This window comes from Macrobrachium rosenbergii, chromosome 29, assembly GCF_040412425.1.
Source record: "Macrobrachium rosenbergii isolate ZJJX-2024 chromosome 29, ASM4041242v1, whole genome shotgun sequence".
NCBI classification, from domain to species: Eukaryota; Metazoa; Arthropoda; class Malacostraca; order Decapoda; family Palaemonidae; genus Macrobrachium; species Macrobrachium rosenbergii.
Genome location: NC_089769.1, coordinates 12,665,862 through 12,685,536, shown reverse-complemented (window position 1 = coordinate 12,685,536; position 19,675 = coordinate 12,665,862). Strand labels below are relative to the sequence as shown.

The window sequence follows — 19,675 nt, the reverse complement described above, 5'->3', positions numbered from 1 at the left end:
TTTTTACTTTCGGTGCTTTATTTATGTGGCAAGTAGTTTACACATTCCGGTTCTCTGTTTTTTATCGCGATTCTTGCTTTTGTAGGTATACAATGAAGCTCAACAGAGATGACTGTAATAAGAATGGCTGTAACCCTATCCTATGAAGATTTATTCATTATAAATTTGGCTGTCTTGTTAATCAAACAGCATCTTCTTCAATAATTGGTTTGGTAAACCAGGACAGAGACTTCCGTTAGTCTAACCTAACGATGATATAGTTATGTACTAGTATTTCTAATATATCGTTAGTTAGGTAATTTTTCTTATGGCTAAAGTTCTCAGGTAATACGTGTCCTATTGTTGCTACATTTGAGACTCGATCTGTCTCATTTAGATGTCGTCAGTCAGTGCTCCCAAGTTTTTCACTGCACCTTTGTATCATCTAAGGTTTCTTTTTGAGGTTCTTAAAATGCATTCTGTTTGATCTTAATATAATTTCAGTCTTTTTTTGTTCATCCAATCTGTTATGTCCTTCATTGTGTTCCCTATTAAGATCATTATATCTTTAGGGTTGTCCATAACCAGGCACAATTGCATACCGTCTGCACAAAATTTACACCATCTTCTTTTTATAAGCCACGATAGTCCGATGCTAGGACCTTGCCTTGCGTGACCCCTCTTGACAGATTTTTTTAGACAGACCTGCAGTATTCAGTTTGTACTTTTAAAAGTTCTGCTGGTGAGATAGCTCTTAAAACATTTCTGTGATTCGTTTCCAGTACCTGTATTGAAATGATTCAAACGCTGCATGTAGGTCTATTCATATCAACTGCACACTTATCATTTCCTGGCGGTCGTACGCATTATCTCACTGATTGGATAGCAAAGTTCACCTAAGCTCTTGTTTATCATTTTATACAGTATGACAACTTCGTGAAAATATTCGGCTGTTGCAATGTCCACAAAGGGGGAAATACGCTAGTTACAAAGTGTTTTGCTTTGTTTTTATTGTTTAAGAGATGCCATTATATCCCGTCTTTTTGAAACTTCGTGGTTTTTTGTTAAGGGTTTGAGACGGAAGGTGTATCAGTTTCACTTATTTAAAATATTATATATATATATATATATATTTATATATATATATATATATATATATATATATATATATATATATATATATATATATATATATATATGTGTGTGTGTGTGTGTGTGTGTGTGTGTGTGTGTGTGTGTGTGTGTGTGTTTGTGTGTATCAGTTAATTTTCAAAATGCTTTGGCAAGTTCATCATTACTTTGGCTTTTCTTTATTCTTTCTTCTGGTTAAGTAGGTCACCAATTTTTTAGCCTTTTATATACTTTTTATAATTTTGGAATTGTGCTTTTTCTCTTTATTCGGCTAGCTGCTTTAATTGTAAGGTTCAAATTGACTTTTATCTCAGAGGGTAATTTTTTTCAGCATGAATTTTCGGTTTTCTAGATTCGTATTAAATGTAATCGGTTCAAGAAAATGTGGTGATGAGCCTTTTAAAAGGCTTGCTGAAACGCAGTGACACCGACGAGGGATTAAGATAAAAAAAAAAAGAAATGGAGATAGTATAGTAAACGGACAATAAAACCATTCATGATAATCTGTATGCGCTGGGCCCTGAATAGGTAAGCAAAATGAAAATACCATATACGTACTATAGGTTCCAAACCTCTCCTATATTATTTATAGTGTGGGACAGTTCCTGCGACAGACTTCTTCAGTAAAAAGAAAAGAAACAAATTGAATTTTCAACTAACACAATTTCGTATATCTTTTAATTACATCACATTCTGTTCTGACATGCGAATAGAAAACCCAAATCGAAAGCTTAAATTTCAGCCAACATAATATTGTATATCTTATAATTTCATCTCATCCTGTTCTGATCTGCAAATAGAAAAGAAAGAAATGGAAAACTTACATTTCAGCCCGTACAGTTTGGAATATCTCCTATTTTATTTGCATTCTGTTTTGATCTGTAAATAGAAGAAAAAACAAATCGAAAACTTATATTTCAGTCAACATAATTTTGAATATCTTTTAATCACATTACATTCTGTTTTGATCTGCAAATAGAAAAGAAACAAATCGAAAACTTGAATGTCATCCAATACAGTTCTTAACATCTTTTGATTTCTTCGCATTCTGTTCTGATCGGCAAACGATACAACTCTCGAAGGTCGAAATAAGACCTAATCAAATTAAATACACAAAAGCAGGCATCAGCTGATTTCCTTTCTTTTCGGTCATACTTATTGCGTAACTCACTGTATTACTGAAAGGTTAATGTTACGCCGGTAAATAATTCAAGATTTTACAGATTATAGAATATTTTTATTTATGATGAATTGATTTAAAAATTATTTAAAAAATAAGATTATAAATATAAACAACAAAATACTATTTATATTAATAGTTATAAGAAACATTATAGTTTTTAATATGAAAGACGGGGTTGACGGGCCTGCAGAAGCAGTACCAGCCGCATTTGCCCTCTATTACTTAGGCAGCGCCATCTTAAGGTGAGAATTCGGCCGCTTTTACACAAACTTCCAGGTTTAACGTTAGAAGTGCTAATTCCAGCTTACGTTAGTGAAAACTAATATAGTGTGAGAGACGTTCCACGTATGAAATATCCACGGCAAGCGAGAAAAACGGGGGAAATGAGGCGAAAGGTGTAACTGAAGCCGGTGTTGCTATACCGTCGGCCGGACCTCTCCCGGTAGATTGCAAAGTAGAACTGGGTCGAATTCTCGTTTCATTGAGTTCTTGGTTTAGAATAACAAAGTTGCCCCGTTTGATAGGAGATATCTTCGGTTATACACACGGAGGGTGATTTTGTGTTAAACTGAGCCTTCGGTAGACTGATCTAGGAGAATTGGAGACGTATGTTATGTTGACAATACTACTACGGTATTACGTCGAGCTAGTCAAGGTTTTGGTTGGCATACTGTGGCATTTGTTTGGCCATTGACTCCCGACCGGTCAATTTGCAGAATTTTAGGGGGTTATTTTCGGGACAACCAGCTTGAGACGGGCTTAGGCCAAGTGCTAGGTACCCTAACCAGAAACACCCCAAAAAAAAAAAAAAATTGAGTATGTAGGATTTAATTTCGAAAGATCTTAAACCATAAGCTTTTGGCTTTAAGTTTTAGCCATTTAGATATTATACTTTAAAAGTATGACTCGATAATAGTGTAGGGAGTTAGGTTAACGAGGCTGCTTTAGGAGAAAAATATAAAACTAGTCAGTTGATACTAAAAACCTCAGGAACCCCTCAGGCTAGGCTGTTGCCGTGTTTGGGAGAAAAGGCAATAAACGTTTGTTTTTCTCTTTTGTGTAAACTAATACCAGCGCCACTCCCATGGTGGACGTGTTCAATACCAGCACCATTGGAATGAATGGTAAGAGGCTATTGTAAAGGAGATAGCCGTACCAAGATATTGTTCAATACTATAGTTTTTGAATGAAGATTGTATTTAAGTGGTGTAAATTATGCAGTACAGGTGGGATAATTGGCAAAACTTTACTTTAGCTGTGTAGCCTGATTCCCGCCAGTCGCTGACTGGGAGAGGTTACGGCCGTTTTGGGGGTTTGCCCCCCCCCTTCAGCCAGGTTATGGCGCATCGTCATAAGTTAGGTTAGGTAGGTAAGCTCTGGTTAGGTCGGGACCTATTATTATAGGAAAGGTTATGTCTATGTATGAGGAACCTGTTCCAGTCGAAGACTGGCGGGAATCAGGGTGCGCAGCTAAAGTAAAGTTTTACTGGATTATTAAAAGAAATAACTGAGATAATGAGAGTTTTTATCATGCTTTGTTTGTTTGTAATTTCCAAGGGTCTGGTACTAAACAGGGAACTGCAGAACTTCAGCCCTGTTTTTTACCAGCCCAAAAAAAAAAAAAAAAAATTGTAAGTTTCTCATTATCTTGGTAGATTCACAGACTATCTCACCAGTACTGCATTATATACACCCATTTTTTTATGCCAAAAATTACAATACATATCTATGTGTACTGTCTCCTTTACATTTACCTCGTAACAGTAAATTTCCGATAGATATAAGCATGAGTTTTGTACTAGTGTTAAGGAGCCTTACGATCACAACATAAAAACTCCAGGTTTTTATGCCAAAAATTAGACAATATTGACGTTTTCTATGTTATTTTATATCAAGAATTTAAAGTAATATTTTGTGTACTGTCATTGACCTTTGAAGACTACGCGACTTGAATTTACGCAGGGTAGGTCTAAGCCAGCATTCCGCGGCAAACCCCCCCACCCCTCCAGCTAATACGGCAAAATTGTAACCAGATAGAGGTGTTTACTGGTTATATTAGCTATGGAGGTGAGTTTGAATGCTTAGACCTAGTAGGTTCAAGGTAGTCTTCAAAGATCAATCACAGTTTAGTTACAACCGGCGACAAAATATTACTTTAAATTCTTGTAAAGCAAGTAAAATAACATAGAAAACGCCAATTTAAAAGCTCAGTGACAGCCGGTTTAAATTACCAAACTCCAATTTGAAAAGTAAAATACCCAATTTTTTATAGGGAGGTGGTTGGATGACTGAAAATGAGTGAAAACCAGGGATATTAGTAGCCTAACCTTACTAACCTATCGGCACCTTGAATGCCGGGTCCTACCTTTCTAAATCTGACCTCTTAAGGGGTGTTTACATGCTATTAGACGTAAGAAATTGTTTGGTTATTGAAACCTTTGTAGTGGAGCTGAATATCATTTTTCATGACCACAGAAATTGTCAGGAAAACTGTTTCTCCAGCTTTAAACCTGGACTGAATGCAGTTATGGGCTAATCAGTAGAAATGCATTCTGTGTCGTGGCCCATCCTACCACTTGCTGGATAGATTATCTACTGCCTCTTGATTATTTTCTGCTTACATTTTTGTAGTCTGTTTGAGGTAATTGTAAAGGGGATGGTCGTATGAAGATATCGTTAATGATGTCATATTTTGCTGAAACATAGAAAAGGGTGTGTATAACAGTACAGGTGAGGTAATTTTGAGGAATTCCCCTCTTTTGGCTATATTTTTACTTTCATACCCGAGAGGCTTGTAGCAAACATGGTGTCCTGCGGAGCTTCCGCGAAGTTTAGTACTACCCCTTAGGGGATGACCATAAAAATGTAAAGTTAAGACAGCAAATTTCTCATTATCTTAGTAAATTTTTCATTATCTACCTTGCACTGCATTATATACATTTAATTATATTGTTTAGCCTAGGAATTATATTTATAAACGGTGTGTTCGTGTACCCATCTCCTTTATATTTACTGTTTGATATTTGCTGTCTTTCATCTATGTTCGTGGGTTCATCCCAACGGATGGTACTAAACTTGGTACCCATTTTGCACGTTAACGTGTAGTTACCCAACTAGAGGGGCGTGGTATGTGCTAATGAATAGGTTATCTGGTTTATTAGCCTTTGGGGATGAAGCAGTTGCAACTGTCCATAATCTTGACTAAAATGCTTATCAAAATGAAATGAAAGTAATAGCACAAATGCATCAGTGCACATGCACAGCTGGGTAACAAGATGCACCAAATTGAATGGATGTGAAGAGTAGATGGTTTGGACATTTAAGTCGTGTAATCATTGAAAATAGCACCCAAATGAAAATTAAGTAAGAATGATTTAATGACAACTTTACTTCAAATCAAAATCGTATTCCAGAGTTGAAAATGATTTTCGAGGGTGGATTGATGAGTAAGGGATCAATGTCCATCAAATGTGCTGCCTTACGAAAACTTCCATAGAGCAAAAGTTATTCTTCATGCTCTAAACTGCCTAAAAACCAACTCACTTGGTCAATATGCATTAGGTGGTGAATGGCAGTTTTTTTCTGTGGAAAGTAACTTTTCTAAATCCCCAGTTGATTTGAGTGGTGTCACGCAGTGCTGCTCTCCCATAGTTCTTGAAGGGACTATTGTGTGCCACCTGATCATTCCAGATCCAGGCCGAGGGATTTTTGAACCTGCCCAATCATAACCTCATATGTCCCAGGTTTTTTGAACTCCAACTAGTGAAAATTGATTCTTGTCAATATAATTCGCAGACCCTTAACCCTGACCCAGGTACAGCTTTTCTTGTTTAGGCCTACTCAGTGGAAGGATTTGATGCCATTGTTAATTGTGAAATGAAAACTGTGGGATGATTCCATGGTTATAATAAAGCCTTTGTTCTATTTATTAAAAATGATTGAATTAAATGAAATTTGCCTTGGGTTGATATCTCCGATCCCTGTTCAATATATAGTGTTGCAACTGTGAAACTTCCTAGTGAAGGAATGTCGAAACAAATGGTAGGATCCTAATGACTTGGATCTCAGCAATTTTGAATTAAGTAAAGGCATTTACTTAATGTTTTTGGATAGGATTGTATGGTTAACAATGATTCTTTTGGTCTACCACCTTCAAGCTGCTAGCCTATGCCAGGCTTATGTATTCAAACGGAAACTTCACTTAGTGTTCATTGTCACATAAGGGGTGTTCCCTTAGGTCCATTTCATCCTAGGGGTTAGGTTGCATTCCTTCGGAAATACCTTGTACAGTTACGCAGTTCCGTAGGCCAGGCCAGATGTTGGGATGTGCTGACTTGCGGAGGGGTTAGGGAAGGGCATATAATCCAAGGTTTGGTTAAGTAGAGGTATGTTTGGTTAGGTTTTATTCCATCTGAAACTCCTCCTACAGTTAGGGGTAGCCTAGGCCACATGACTTATCCGAACACAAACATTGCACCAGCTGGTCATAGCTCAGTTGGTGTTAGGTGTTGCTTCTCTGTGTTTTTGTCTACAGTCTTTCCCAGTCTTTAAGAATGTAGAAAGGGGAGGATCAAATACTCACAGTTCATTGGTTATTGAAATGTTATGCAGTAGTCGCAGTGTCAGTTTTATCATTGTACAACTCAAAAATCGAATCGATTATCTCTCTCTCTCTCTCTCTCTCTCTCTCTCTCTCTCTCTCTCTCTCTCTCTCTCACTCTGTTTATACTTGGATTTGAAAGCATAAGTCATTTGGCAGCAACAATATTGGCCTTGGATCTTATACCAGTTGCCAAGTGGTTAAGAAGGCTGTTTGCTAAGCGAACGGAACCCTATGTAAAAAAAAATGTGGTTTATTGAAAGCTAACTTCAGTAGAAAAGTCTTAGTAATATTAACCCTTAAGGGACGGGCTAATTATATATGATAAAGCACACCCACAGACCGGGGCAAAATTTAAGGTTGGCCAACTTCAGAAAAAAAAAAAAAATGATGGAAAGAGGAAGATATACAAATGCACATGGTGTAAGAAAAAAAAATTATAAAAATTTAACTACCTTCCACGGGAAGTTGAAAGTGACTATTTACAACCCTGTGTGGGGCCTCTTTTACAAAACACTCGTAAATTTTACCAAGTTTTACATTTAAAGTTTACATGTATTTTCTAATAATTTCATTTTATTTTGTAAAATTATAATTACAACTCACAGTATCATAACAGATAAGAACTAAAATCAGTAACAAATTTTGAGCATATTTGTTGTAAAATATTTACGTAAATTTACTGAGATCGGGAAATGCATTAGCTTTTTTTGGATTTATCGATGTTTCTAATATTTCTTCTCAAAATTACAACCGTAACTGACACCACATCAAAAAGATAACTAAAACCAACAGTAATCCCTGGGTATACTTATGGGCAAATAAATAAAAAGGTCATGGCACAGAGAGAGGAGCAAGACATTCCCCCTCCAAGTCTAGAACAGTACTGAAGTTCCCAAGATGCCCACGACTGTGCTGAGCTGAATTCTTTAGTTGCCACAATTCATTTATGGGCCACAAATTGTATGGGGTGTAATATTCATCCTCCTCAGAGGGGATCTGTTCACCACCCAAAACCTGTTTTAGATCCTCTTTTGAGGGGATCTGTCCATTACAGGTTAAAGTAAGTTGTAATTTGTATGCTGTGTTTAGTGGCCTACATGTACTCATATTTTTTTTTTATTAAAGGAGTGTAATGTTATAATACTCTTAATTTTTCAGACATCAAAATGTTCCGCAGCTTATGGGAAACCGCTAAAAATTCGCCCTTCAGCCAGCCATTTGAAGCCCATTGCGATGCCCCCAATAAAGAGCTTGTGAGTGGGAGAAGAATTGCTGCTGCTGATGCTGCCGAAGGTAAGGGAATATGAGGGTTCTACACGATACTGTTCTGCATTTAGGGTTTTAAATCATTCCTTTTTGTTTTTTGTCTTTTGCATGTCATATTGCATTTGGTATCTCTATGGTGCATCACACTGTGTTCCGTGGTCGTTTACAAATGCAAGAAAAACATTTCAGATATTAAGCATCGTTGGAAGTCACCGTGATACACCTGGTTTCCGGGAATGTGTCTGATACAAGTAAAATTGCTGTATTTGGTAGGACATTGGAATAAATGGAAGAGAAATTTTATACATCTTGAACATATTTTGTCAGTAAGCCTAAGCACATCAGTGAAGTTACAGAACATCAGAACATAGAGCTACAGTATTTTTGTTGGATAGGCTAACCTAGAGATGTTATTCTGATGTTCACTAGACACAGACTGATTTCACCAACTAAATAATTTGCATTAATCACAGTATATTCCAAAGTTAGAAATAACTGACTAGATGTAAACAAAATTATTTTGCTTGCATTTTTAGTCTAGCATTTGTAGTTTGTTTCAGCTGTTCATTTTGTTGAATTTTTATTGTTTTGCACTTTATTGTTAGTGTAGTTTGTTTGATACGTTCACACCAGTCAGTAAGAAATTATGTCAAAATTATGAAGGCTATAGCTTAAAAGACAAGAAACCCATCTCCCCACATGGAGATAATTTTGTGTAGTTATTGTTAGTTTATTTTTCTTTTCATTTATAATAAGTAAATTTGGCACTGTGTATCGTATATATTTTCTTTCATTTATCATAAGTGTAAATTTGGCACAGTATATCATATATAATTGTCAATCCTAATTGTGCAAATTTGATAAGTAATTGGTCAGACATGCATTATTTTGACCACATATGTGGTTATGTTCATTCACATAAGTTTTGTTCCTAAATTTGATTCCTAAAATACCATTTTGCTGACAATTCTCTCGTTATGCATTTGGCACGTACTAGGAAAGCAAAACAAGAAGTCATAGAACTTTTAAAAGCTTGGCCACTGGTTGTGATGTAAGAAGACAATCCATGAAAAATTTTTTAATTTTTTACTAATCATTCAAGGGATTTGGAGAGAGAGATGGTATGAAGGATAAACAAGACAGTTGCCTTGTGTATTTAATCTAGGTATCATGTTAGAAACACAAAACCCTTGAGGTTTACACAGACTTAACATTAGCATATATTAAGGTTATTAATTAGCATTTGTCAAGATTTGTTAATCTACCCAGGAGAACGTGGTGGTTCTTCATAGTCATTAATACAACATGGTATTATTGCTGCTGCTGTTATTTTTAAGCAACTTGCAATGCCTGTTGGAAAAGCAGTATGTTACAAACAAGGGGCTTCATTTGGGAAAGGCTCCAAGTATGAAAAAGATTGAAAAGTAGTAAAAAATAGAATTAATAAGATAAAACCCCCTAAAACACAAGCAGGAAAATGTGTGAATGATACTCCATTTGTTCAACAGCAAAAAAAAAAAAAAAAAGTAAAAACATTTGCACCCAGTTTGAATTTTTGAAGTTCAGTATTTCATGTATGTAAAGTTGTAACATAAACATGGTATTAAATCTCAAAAAAGCAAAAAAAAAAAAAAAATAAATAAATAATTGAAATGTTACAATTTCAATGCATGTTTCTCCCTGTTTAGTGAATGTACTGTAATGCTTAAGATTTGAATGTAACAAGTTATCAGAAAAATGAATAAGTGCACAAAGAGATTTTCTATAAACATGGTGATAGTGATCAGTGCATAGTTTTGGAATGAAAAAATTTGGTTTTATCCAGCCGTTTTAAGTGCAAGTTAATGGCCGTTTACCAAACCAGGAAACAATATTTGAAATATACCACATTGGAGAGGTTTCCAAAAATCTTGACATTATCTATATGCCTTCCGTTTTATGTTTTTTGGCAAATGTTTGTAAAAAAAAGTAAACAGGTTATTTTTGTTGGTGTTCTTTATTAGATGATGTGCAGTATTTATTTTTTTTTATAAATTTCAGTGCTTTGGAAGTCATTAGACTGATTTTTTTACATTCCTAAGTTAATTTGGGAGTCATAGAAAAATAGGAAAAATGAAAAAATTAGTACAAGTTATAATCTTGTTTCTTGATAGTGCCAATCCTTCTACTCCTGCATAATCTTAAAGTGCTGAACTTCTCTCAGGAATTTGAGACAGTTGTTTACTAGTTTTTTCATCTGAATTTGTAAGGTCTTAATAGTTACCTCGACAAGTTTCTTACCATTCGAATTGATTATGGATGGTAATGAGGCGACATAAATGAGAATGTATTTGGGCAAACCTCAGGTCATTCGATGCCTGAAACATTACCATAGGAGGAAACAAGACGGACAGTCATCCAGTGAGAAAACTGCACACTAAACCCTTGCTAATGGAGGAGGAAGGATAGAAAACGGGGTTGCATCAAAGATGAGTAAAAATTGGAACTATAAAAAAAATTAATGAATATTCTCTTGATCGTAAAAGAAAAAGAAAGTAATGCTTGGTCGTGGTTTGTGGTTCTACTCAGGATAGTAAAGGGAAGGGTTTAATGGATGAACTGGATGTGTTTCTAAAAAGAGAATTCACAGTGGAGGATGACACACAATTTTGAGTGAATACCCTTAAACATTATTTCTTGAAAATATCCATGGATTGGGTTATCCATTATCATGGATCTAATAGCTCTTGTTTAGGTCCAATTTAACCCCAATAATTTGTACCTTGCTATCAATTTATGCTAAAGTACTATTAGAGATTCAGCAGCCACTGGTCTTCAGTCAGGTGAGATCAGTTTGAATAGAGTACTATCATCTGCGTAAGTAACAAACTTAGTTTTTATGCCATACCACATATGTGTATTTGAGGTAAATAGCAAGGGACCAAGAATCAGAAATTACATTCCTATCATTGTTTTAGTTCTTGTGACCAGCAGCAGAGCAGTCTGTGAAATTCTCCCCAAACTCCTATTTAAATTTTGAAAACTGTCTCTTGAATAAAGCTGTCAAAAAAGACTGAAGTAAAGACTGACTATGCAGATATCATGACCAGAAACTTGGTCAACACTGGAGGTATAATATAAATCAGCACGTTCAGGCCCTTGCACAAAAACCCAAGAGGAATCCAGGGAAATATTAATATTACTTTCAGCCTAGCATAAGCCTGCGGACATGTCTGTAGGCATTAAGAAAATTGTAGATATGGAAGTCATAAAAATAAAAGTGATTTTCGAGGTATGGGAATTTTGAAGTTGGACAGTACATAGCGTAAGCTACAGTCCTGTATTCAGTTGGAGTAACATTCCTAGTTCTCCAGCTTATGCAAAAAGAGGCGAACTATGAGTAGAAGTAATTTCAGTAAAATATAGTATACAGTAAATTAAAGAAATTGAGAAGTTTGGGAAATATTGGAAAAATGAAGGTAAAAATTTTAGTAGGTTGAGATCATAGGAGGACATGAAGATCCAAATGATATCACATATGACAATTATGTAGTTAGAGTGATAGTGGATTATGAGGCCAAAAATGTAATAATTTCAGAGTAGATTATTTTATCAAATTTGATTTACTCAGATGTAACAGTGCTTACATTTTTTAAAAAAGGGTGTTTTGCTTTGTGACTATATACTTGTATTTGTGGTGAGCTTGAGTGATATTTAGTTAGATGTGGCATTAGGCAAAGAGGACTTTTTCTTTCCATCTTTTGCTGAATATTTTTATCTGAGAAACCAGTATTACTTGCCAACTTGAATTGTCCTATGCATATCTCCAAAAGTCAAATTAAAAGTATTTTAAGGCCCTGCTAAGTTGTAAGGTTAAAGAATAAATTGTAATCCATAAAGTCAAAACCCAAAGAAATAATAAATTTGACAGGTGTAATTTCAACTTGTCACTTGTTTTCCAGGGGACAGCTGTGAATATGGATCAACCCAGTACTATATTATGTGTGGCTTTGGTGGTCTTCTGAGTTGTGGTATAACTCATACAGCTGTTGTACCTCTTGATCTAGTCAAGTGCCGAATCCAGGTTGATCCTGCAAAGTATAAGGGAATTTTCAATGGATTCAAGGTACTGTAAAGTTGTTGGATTTTCTTCTTCTACTTCATTTGATTATCCTACTGATGTGTTTGACAATTCAGTGTAGTGTATTTTGCAAGTCCTTGATATTTGCTTTTATTTTTAATTCACTTGTTTGTAAACTTACCCATTATTTCATGGATGAAAAAATTCAACTTGACAGGTAACTGTTGCTGAAGGTGGTGTTCGCAGCCTTGGCAGAGGCTGGGCTCCTACTGCCATTGGATACTCCATGCAAGGTATCTGCAAATTTGGCTTTTATGAAGTATTCAAGATACTTTACAGCAACATGCTTGGAGAGGAAAAATCTTACCTTTACAGAACATCTCTGTATCTAGCGGCTTCAGCTTCAGCCGAGTTCTTTGCTGATATTGCTCTGTCACCCATGGAAGCTGTGAAGGTATGTCATGCTCTTCATTTTTATGGTGGAGTGAATGTTGTTTTGCTTTGTTTTTTATTTTTTTATTTTAGTTGGATATTTTTTCATTCTTAAAAATCTACAGTGAAAAGAAACTCCAAAATATAGTGCATGTCATATCAGTTTTAAACATTAGTCTTCTGCAGGTAAAATTATCAAAGTAAGTACAGTACTTTTGACACGTCACAGTATTAAAATGCTCTGATTTGGTATATTTTTAGGTTCGTATCCAGACTATGCCTGGTTTCCCAGCCACCTTGCGAGCTGGTGCTCCCATTATTTATGGTCAGGAAGGACTCTGGGGCTTCTACAAGGGTGTCGTACCTCTGTGGTGCAGACAGATTCCATACACAATGATGAAGTTTGCCTGCTTTGAGCGCACTGTGGAGGCCCTGTATGAATATGTCGTTCCCAAGCCCCGTGATCAGTGTACAAAATCAGAACAGCTTGTGGTCACATTTGCTGCAGGTATGGCTTTAACTGTATTCAAGTATGATAGCACAACTTAAGTAGAAAATGGTACTAATTTTGTTTGTGTCATATGTTTTTTATTGTTTTTAAATTTTTTTGCTGTGTCATATGATTTTAATTCTCTTTTATTTGTTTCTAGGTTACATTGCTGGTGTCTTCTGTGCGATAGTGTCACATCCTGCTGATACTATTGTTTCAAAATTGAACCAGGCTAAGGGATCTTCAGCTATTGAAGTTGCCAAGGGTCTTGGATTTATGGGTATGTATATGTTTATTCAATTGGCAGGGACTAGAAAAATTTGACAATTATTCTGTTGGCAAGCACTAGAAAAGTTTTAGAGTACATAAGCCCAAACCACAGGGGATTGCAAAAATTTATATAGTTGTAAAGTGAATTGATGCAAGAGAATTTTGAAGGTTGGCCATTGGCCAGTACTGGTCTAGATTTTTACTTTGGTCATATGATTACACTATCATTTCTTGACCACCCTCTCATCTTAACATTCATAATGATTTTACTGATGTGTGTCATTATTAAAATTTTATTTTTTGAGTATCAAATGACTACAATTATGGTAGAGGTTTAAACCAATGAATTAAGAGGAGGAAGGTAAACCACCAGCTTTCCCGTAGGGGATTAGTGCCATCACTGCACCTCATGCAGTGTGCAGTAGGTGTTATTTTGAGGTTATTTTGCAGCGTCCTTTTGGCTCCAAGCTGCAACCCCTTTCATTCCTTTTACTGTAACTCCATTCATATGTCCTCCATCTTACTTTTCAACCTCTCCTAACAATGGTTTCATAGTGCAACTGCAAGGTTTTTCTTCTGTTACACCTCTAAAGCCACCTTTACTCTTAATTCCCCTATCAGCACTGAATGACCTGATAGGTCCCAGCGCCATGCCTTTGGCCTAAATTTTGTGTCCCTATTCCAATCACTGGCTATCAAGACATTTTGATACTTCTACTGTAGTTCAGTTTTGGTAGTACTGTACTTGGAAACACACCAAAAGTGCTGTGTCTCATGTTAATGGGTTAAATATAATGAGCCAGTCATCCAGGAAAACCTGATGAAGGGGAAGCTAGGTCCAGAATAGTGAGAGAAGGGCCTCTCAGTTATGGTACACAAAGGAAGTGGCAGTACACTTTAATATGGGAATGAGAGGGGTATAGGACTCCTTGAGCCTGCTTTGAAAATCTTGATTAAGGTGGTGGAGGAAAGGTTGAGAGATTTTGTTCAAGTTGATAATTGTCAGTTGGCTTGATGCTGGAAAGGTTAACAACAGTGTCTTTGTAATGAGGCAACTACAGGAAAAGCACCAAGCAGAATGGAGGAGATTATACCTCATATTTTTTGCTCTTATAAAAGCATTTGACAGAGTATTAAGACATAATTAAATGAGCAAGGGTACCAGACACATTAAGATATTGTTACTGTCATAATAAATGCTAAGGATTTGCCAGCACCTGTTTTCCAGTCTATCCAGTAATGGAAGGAGCTATGGGAAAATGGGGTCCCTGTGAGCTACTTTATGTGGACAGCCATGTATTAACAGCAGAATCTGGAGGTGGTGGTAGAAATGTTTTCAAGGTGGAAGAGCAGAATTTAGACATTATTGCAGATGAAGACAGGAAAACAATCTTATGTTGTCTGGAAAAGAAAAAAAAAAGTCATCAGGAGAGTGTCATTGTGGTGGTTGTCAGGGAGATGGAGGTGAACTCTGTATTGTGTATTAAGTGTAACAGCCTATGTTACAAGAGGAGGTTAAGAGAGTGAAGTGGAGAACCCTGCTGTGATAGATGGGGTCTGAGAAGAGGTGGAGTATAAATCATATCATGAAAATACACCAAACTGTGAAGCAGGAGTTGAGATCTTTTTAGAGAGTAGCTACAGCGTGACTGAAATGGAGAGAGAGAGAGAGAGAGAGAGAGAGAGAGAGAGAGAGAGAGAGAGAGAGAGAGAGAGAGAGAGAGAGAGAGAGACTACTGGTAAATAAGAGGGACCCACTATAAGGCTAATGATGGCAGCAAAGATCTCGGTCACTCTGAGGCAGCAGAAGCAAAGGCTGTGATGATTTAAGTGGAGGAGATATTGAAAATGTGTGATCATAGAATGTAAAGATGCAAAGCTGGAGTATGGTGGGTAGATCATCTTATGGATGTGGAAATGTCTTAGAGATGTGGTATTCAGAGGCAGGGAGAAAACTTGAGATTTCAAATATGGACATGTGATGGAAAGGGATGAGGAAATGGTCAGGAAACAACAGGTATGGAAGAAGCCGGACAAATACCTCTAGGAAGGTCTACCAGATCATGGTAGATGGATATAGACATAGACCTAAACCTAATGGGAGTAAAGGCAGAAATTGTACAGGGTGTAGAAGACAGTGGACAAAACTCTGTGTCTAACCCTGTAGAAATATGCATTGCTAAGTGGTGTTATGGAACACTAGGTTTAAAGTACAAGTATTCTTAGCTGGTAATTTGCTATCAGATTGTTTAATAGTTTTCAGTATTCAGTAAATTTTCATACTTCTTGCATTCAGTAAATCTAATAAATTTTTTTTTTTTTTGTCATTTTCAGGTATGTGGAAGGGATTGTTCCCCCGTATCATTATGATCGGTACTCTCACAGCCCTGCAGTGGTTCATCTATGATGCTGTCAAGGTTACACTTCGTCTCCCACGTCCCCCACCCCCTCAGATGCCAGAATCCCTTAGATTAAAGCTTGAAGGCAAGCAGGCTTAGATTTCCTTCATTCCATTATCCAGAGATTTGAAATCCAATACACCAAAATCTTGATGATTTTGACAGGTTTAGGTAAAGTGGAGAGACAGTGTTGTAAAAAGGCTTTTGATCTCCAAATATGAACTTTTATTTTTTGGGATCTGAGTCGTCAACTTAAAGTAGTTGCATTATTTGAAGTTTACTGCTTGTTGTGTTAGCTGTACCTTTACCTCTCGGATAAAAAGTTTTTATCTTTTTAAATATGTATTTTAGATCTTGCACAGTAGCAGGAGACTTCAAATGAAAATGTTTGTCAAGAAGACAATATTCGGTTATATTTTTTCTGTAACTATTTAAGGATGGATGGCAGTGTACATAGTGAGACCATTGTATAAATTTGAAATAAACTAAAACTGACCATAGCCTTTAGTTTAATTTTTATCACTAGTAAACTGATAAAGTCTGGTTTGATATGAGCATTGTTTTTGGTAGACTTATGCAGAGTATTGTTGTAGAGGAATGGTTTGAGTGCGTTTATGGTATTACTAAGAGTTAAAAGAGGGCGTAAGGTAGGTTCTTGTTCCAGAGGTATCAAATCCTTTTTTTTTTTTTTTTTTCTTCTCCCTCTGACCAGATCTAGCATGTGTGTTCTGCTGATGATTAGTTGGTATTACTAGAATCTAACATCGAAATCAAATAGCTGACTATGTGAAGTGAACATGAGAATAACTGAACATAAAGGGCAAGGTATTTTTTGGTAGAGAACTTGATGCTGAAGTAATTCTGGCTTGAATTCGAATGTAAATGATCAATTTTGACCTATCAGTCTCGAATGAATAACCTACGTGACCCTATTCCTCTATATGAAGAATATATATTAAAAATAGTTTAACGTTTTATGCAATGTCCTAACTTAAGCCAGACAAATGTGAAGATATTTGGGGAAATTAAGTGATGGGAATTTTGTCAAGCTCCATCACCAGCTTTATCCAATGATTTTAGGGTTGCAATTGAGTAATGATGGTTTAGTTTTTAAGATAAAATATTTTAAGTGAGATTTATGATAGAATCATAGACTAAATGGCCTGGTGAAATTACTAAAGAAGGTGATTTTTGCCTAATTCCTATGCAGTCCGGTCATTTTTGTCATTTTCCCAGGATTTTCTAGATGTTTTTCATCCTGCTTCTTCCAATCTACAAATGTAAAGCTGCTCTCTCTCTCTCTCTCTCTCTCTCTCTCTCTCTCTCTCTCTCTCTCTCTCTCTCTCTCTCTCTCTGGCTAAGTTATTTAGGAGTAGTGATACTTAGGCTCGCCAAAATACCATCACTTAATATGGTCACGAGATGCTTGACTTGAATTGATATTGAACCTGGACATAAGTTGAGTATACCTTAGTTTAACCAGATCACTGAGCTGGTAAACAACTCTCCAAGGGCTGGCCCGAAGGATTAGACTTATTTTACATGGCTAAGAACCAATTGGTTACCTAGCAACGGGACCTAGAGCTTATTGTGGAATCCGAACCACATTATACTGTACTAAATTACGTCCAGGTTCAGCTTCTCGTTGGACGTGTCGATATCGTTCTTGGCTAGCACTTTGCTGGGCCTGCGTTCTATTCTCCGGCCGGCCAATGAAGAATTAGAGGAATTTATTTCTGGTGATAGAAATTAATTTCTCACTACTCGTCAACACAAGTGTAATGTCAGTATATTTAGCGTCTGCCCGGGTAGGAAGGTCGGTATCGGTCTAGGCAATAGGATGAGGGCTGCTCTTTTTACCTTTTGACATGCTGAGATCTTTGGCCATTTTGAAAGATCAGTGAGGAAGAGAAAGATGGGTTGATGTGCACTTTGCCTTTGACCTAGTTCCAGAAATTGACTTGACTGTCAATTTCTCTTTCAGCACTGACTTCATAGTTCTTAGCGGTTGGCCTTTGGCTTAAATTTTACATTAAATTCCATTCCTTATCTTTTAGCCCACTCTCTAAAGATTTTACAAATATACATAATTGAAGTGATTATGTATTCAGTACACATAGAGCAACATATTGACTTGGATCCATCTTTAAATCTTGTTGTTCTACGGTCCGTACCTTAACTCTCACTGGATTTCATTAAAAATCATTTAGTCATGTCTTGTGGACATTATTATTATTATTATTATTATTATTATTATTATTATTATTATTATTATTATTATTATTATTCGGAAGATGAAACCTATCCATATGGAACAAGCCCACAGGGGCCATTGAATTGAAATTCAAGCTTCCAAAGAGTATGGTGTTGATTAGGAAGAAGTAAGAGGAGGTAAAGGGAAATACATAAAGAGGAGATCCCACTTATTAGAAAAGAAAAAAAATTAATAAATAAAAATGTATTAAGATACAAGGAGAATAGTATTAGAGTAGTAATGCATTGCATTTTTGCTACACTAATGAAGATCCAATTGCACGACATCTGGGAGGTTGTTTCCCTGTCCAACGGTGTGAGGGTTAAAGGACCTCGACAACGAGGCTCATTTACTGCATAATATTGTTGCTGCAGTTCAGCGAATCTGATTGCTCACGGCGGGTATAGGGGATCAGGGATCAATTGTGAATGTGAAAGATCTCTGTTGAAATACAACTTATGAAAAAGTAACAAACAAGAGACCATCCGTCGATGGTATTAGGAAACAGAAACAGGCGGGAAAAGACACAGCAAGGAATTCAAGCGTAGCCTCAGTTTTATTTTTTATGTCGAGTCTATAACTATATTTCTATTTAACAAGAATACGAATCTTAATTCCTGTCTGATCAACTACACTTAATATGTGAAAGGGACCTTTGGTAATGCTTGTGAACTGACTGTATTATTTTCAGACATCGAAGAAGGATAATGATACTGGAAGTTGAGATATATTATAGTGACTAACTGTTGCACTTGTGGGTTGGAGTTAGGTGCTGTTTCTTGAGTTAGTAGGAATGAAATCCCTCTTTGGTATAAATATATGTGCAGAGGAATGAAAGAAGAGAAATTTGGGAGGGCGCAATGAGAATATTTATTCAGGAAGAGCAGATACAATTGGTTGAGAAATATTATGAGCTTGACACTGAACATAAAGAAGGGACTGACTGACTAACTGGAGACAGTAAGCTGTAGATTACTGCTTGCAAAATTTAAAGCAAAACAGTACATTATGGATAATATAATCAAAACACAAGATTTACAAGGCTTGCACAATAGAATGCATCACATGTCTAGAGGTGGAACTTAAAAAAAAAGACTCAGAAGTAATGAGGACAGGATATGCACAGAGGGATGAAATATCACTAGATGGAGAAGGGTGAATCTCAAATATTTAACAACAATGATATCCGATAAAGTGGACGACGATGGAATTTAGTGAAGGACTAAAAAAAAAAAAGACAAAAGATAGGCAGGTGAATAAAATTTAAAAATAAAATAAAATTGCCTACGTAAATGAGGACATAAATCAGTCTAGTTTAATATGTAGATAAGACAATGATGAAAGGTAGATGGAGGTGGTTTGGACATGTCGTTGGCGCCACGCTGGAGAGAATAGTATATGATAGTGTCATCTGGATTCCCGTGAGCAACAGAAGAGCTGGAAGATCAAGGCCTCGGATGAGGACTAGGAGACGGATGCTGGAAAAGAGTAGACATTTGCAGAAGCTAAGGCTGGGTAAAAACGTGAAGGATAGAATTTCACAAAAGCCCTTTTACTTGGCACGGCGTTGGATGCGATGATGATGATAATTATTGTTATCATTGTTCT

At 36.3% G+C, this 19,675-nt stretch overlaps 1 protein-coding gene across 3 annotated transcripts; it reads left to right on the top strand.

The window, feature by feature from the left end:
- Nucleotides 1-2,440: 2,440 nt before the first annotated feature.
- Nucleotides 2,441-16,313, top strand: LOC136854597 (solute carrier family 25 member 3-like). 3 transcript variants are annotated; one of them, XM_067131041.1, is made up of 7 exons: nt 2,441-2,535; nt 8,055-8,189; nt 12,104-12,267; nt 12,440-12,676; nt 12,916-13,162; nt 13,305-13,424; nt 15,749-16,313. In XM_067131041.1, the coding sequence occupies exons 2-7, from the start codon at nt 8,063-8,065 to the stop codon at nt 15,910-15,912; spliced, it is 1,059 nt and encodes a 352-aa protein (XP_066987142.1). In that variant the 5' UTR covers nt 2,441-2,535; nt 8,055-8,062; the 3' UTR covers nt 15,913-16,313. The 3 variants fall into 3 exon arrangements, with proteins under 3 accessions (XP_066987142.1, XP_066987140.1, XP_066987143.1); XM_067131039.1 differs by having other exon boundaries at nt 2,498-3,417; XM_067131042.1 differs by lacking the exon at nt 2,441-2,535 and adding an exon at nt 2,538-2,735.
- Nucleotides 16,314-19,675: the final 3,362 nt, after the last annotated feature.

What these genes read in the sequence shown, in the direction of transcription:
- LOC136854597 (XM_067131039.1), top strand. Translation starts at nt 3,378, where the DNA reads ATGGTGGACGTGTTCAATACCAGCACCATTGGAATGAATG. An exon ending in CAGCACCATTGGAATGAATG is followed by an intron (nt 3,418 to 8,054) that starts GTAAGAGGCTAT and finishes TTAATTTTTCAG; the next exon opens with ACATCAAAATGTTCCGCAGC. An exon ending in CACCCATGGAAGCTGTGAAG is followed by an intron (nt 12,677 to 12,915) that starts GTATGTCATGCT and finishes GTATATTTTTAG; the next exon opens with GTTCGTATCCAGACTATGCC.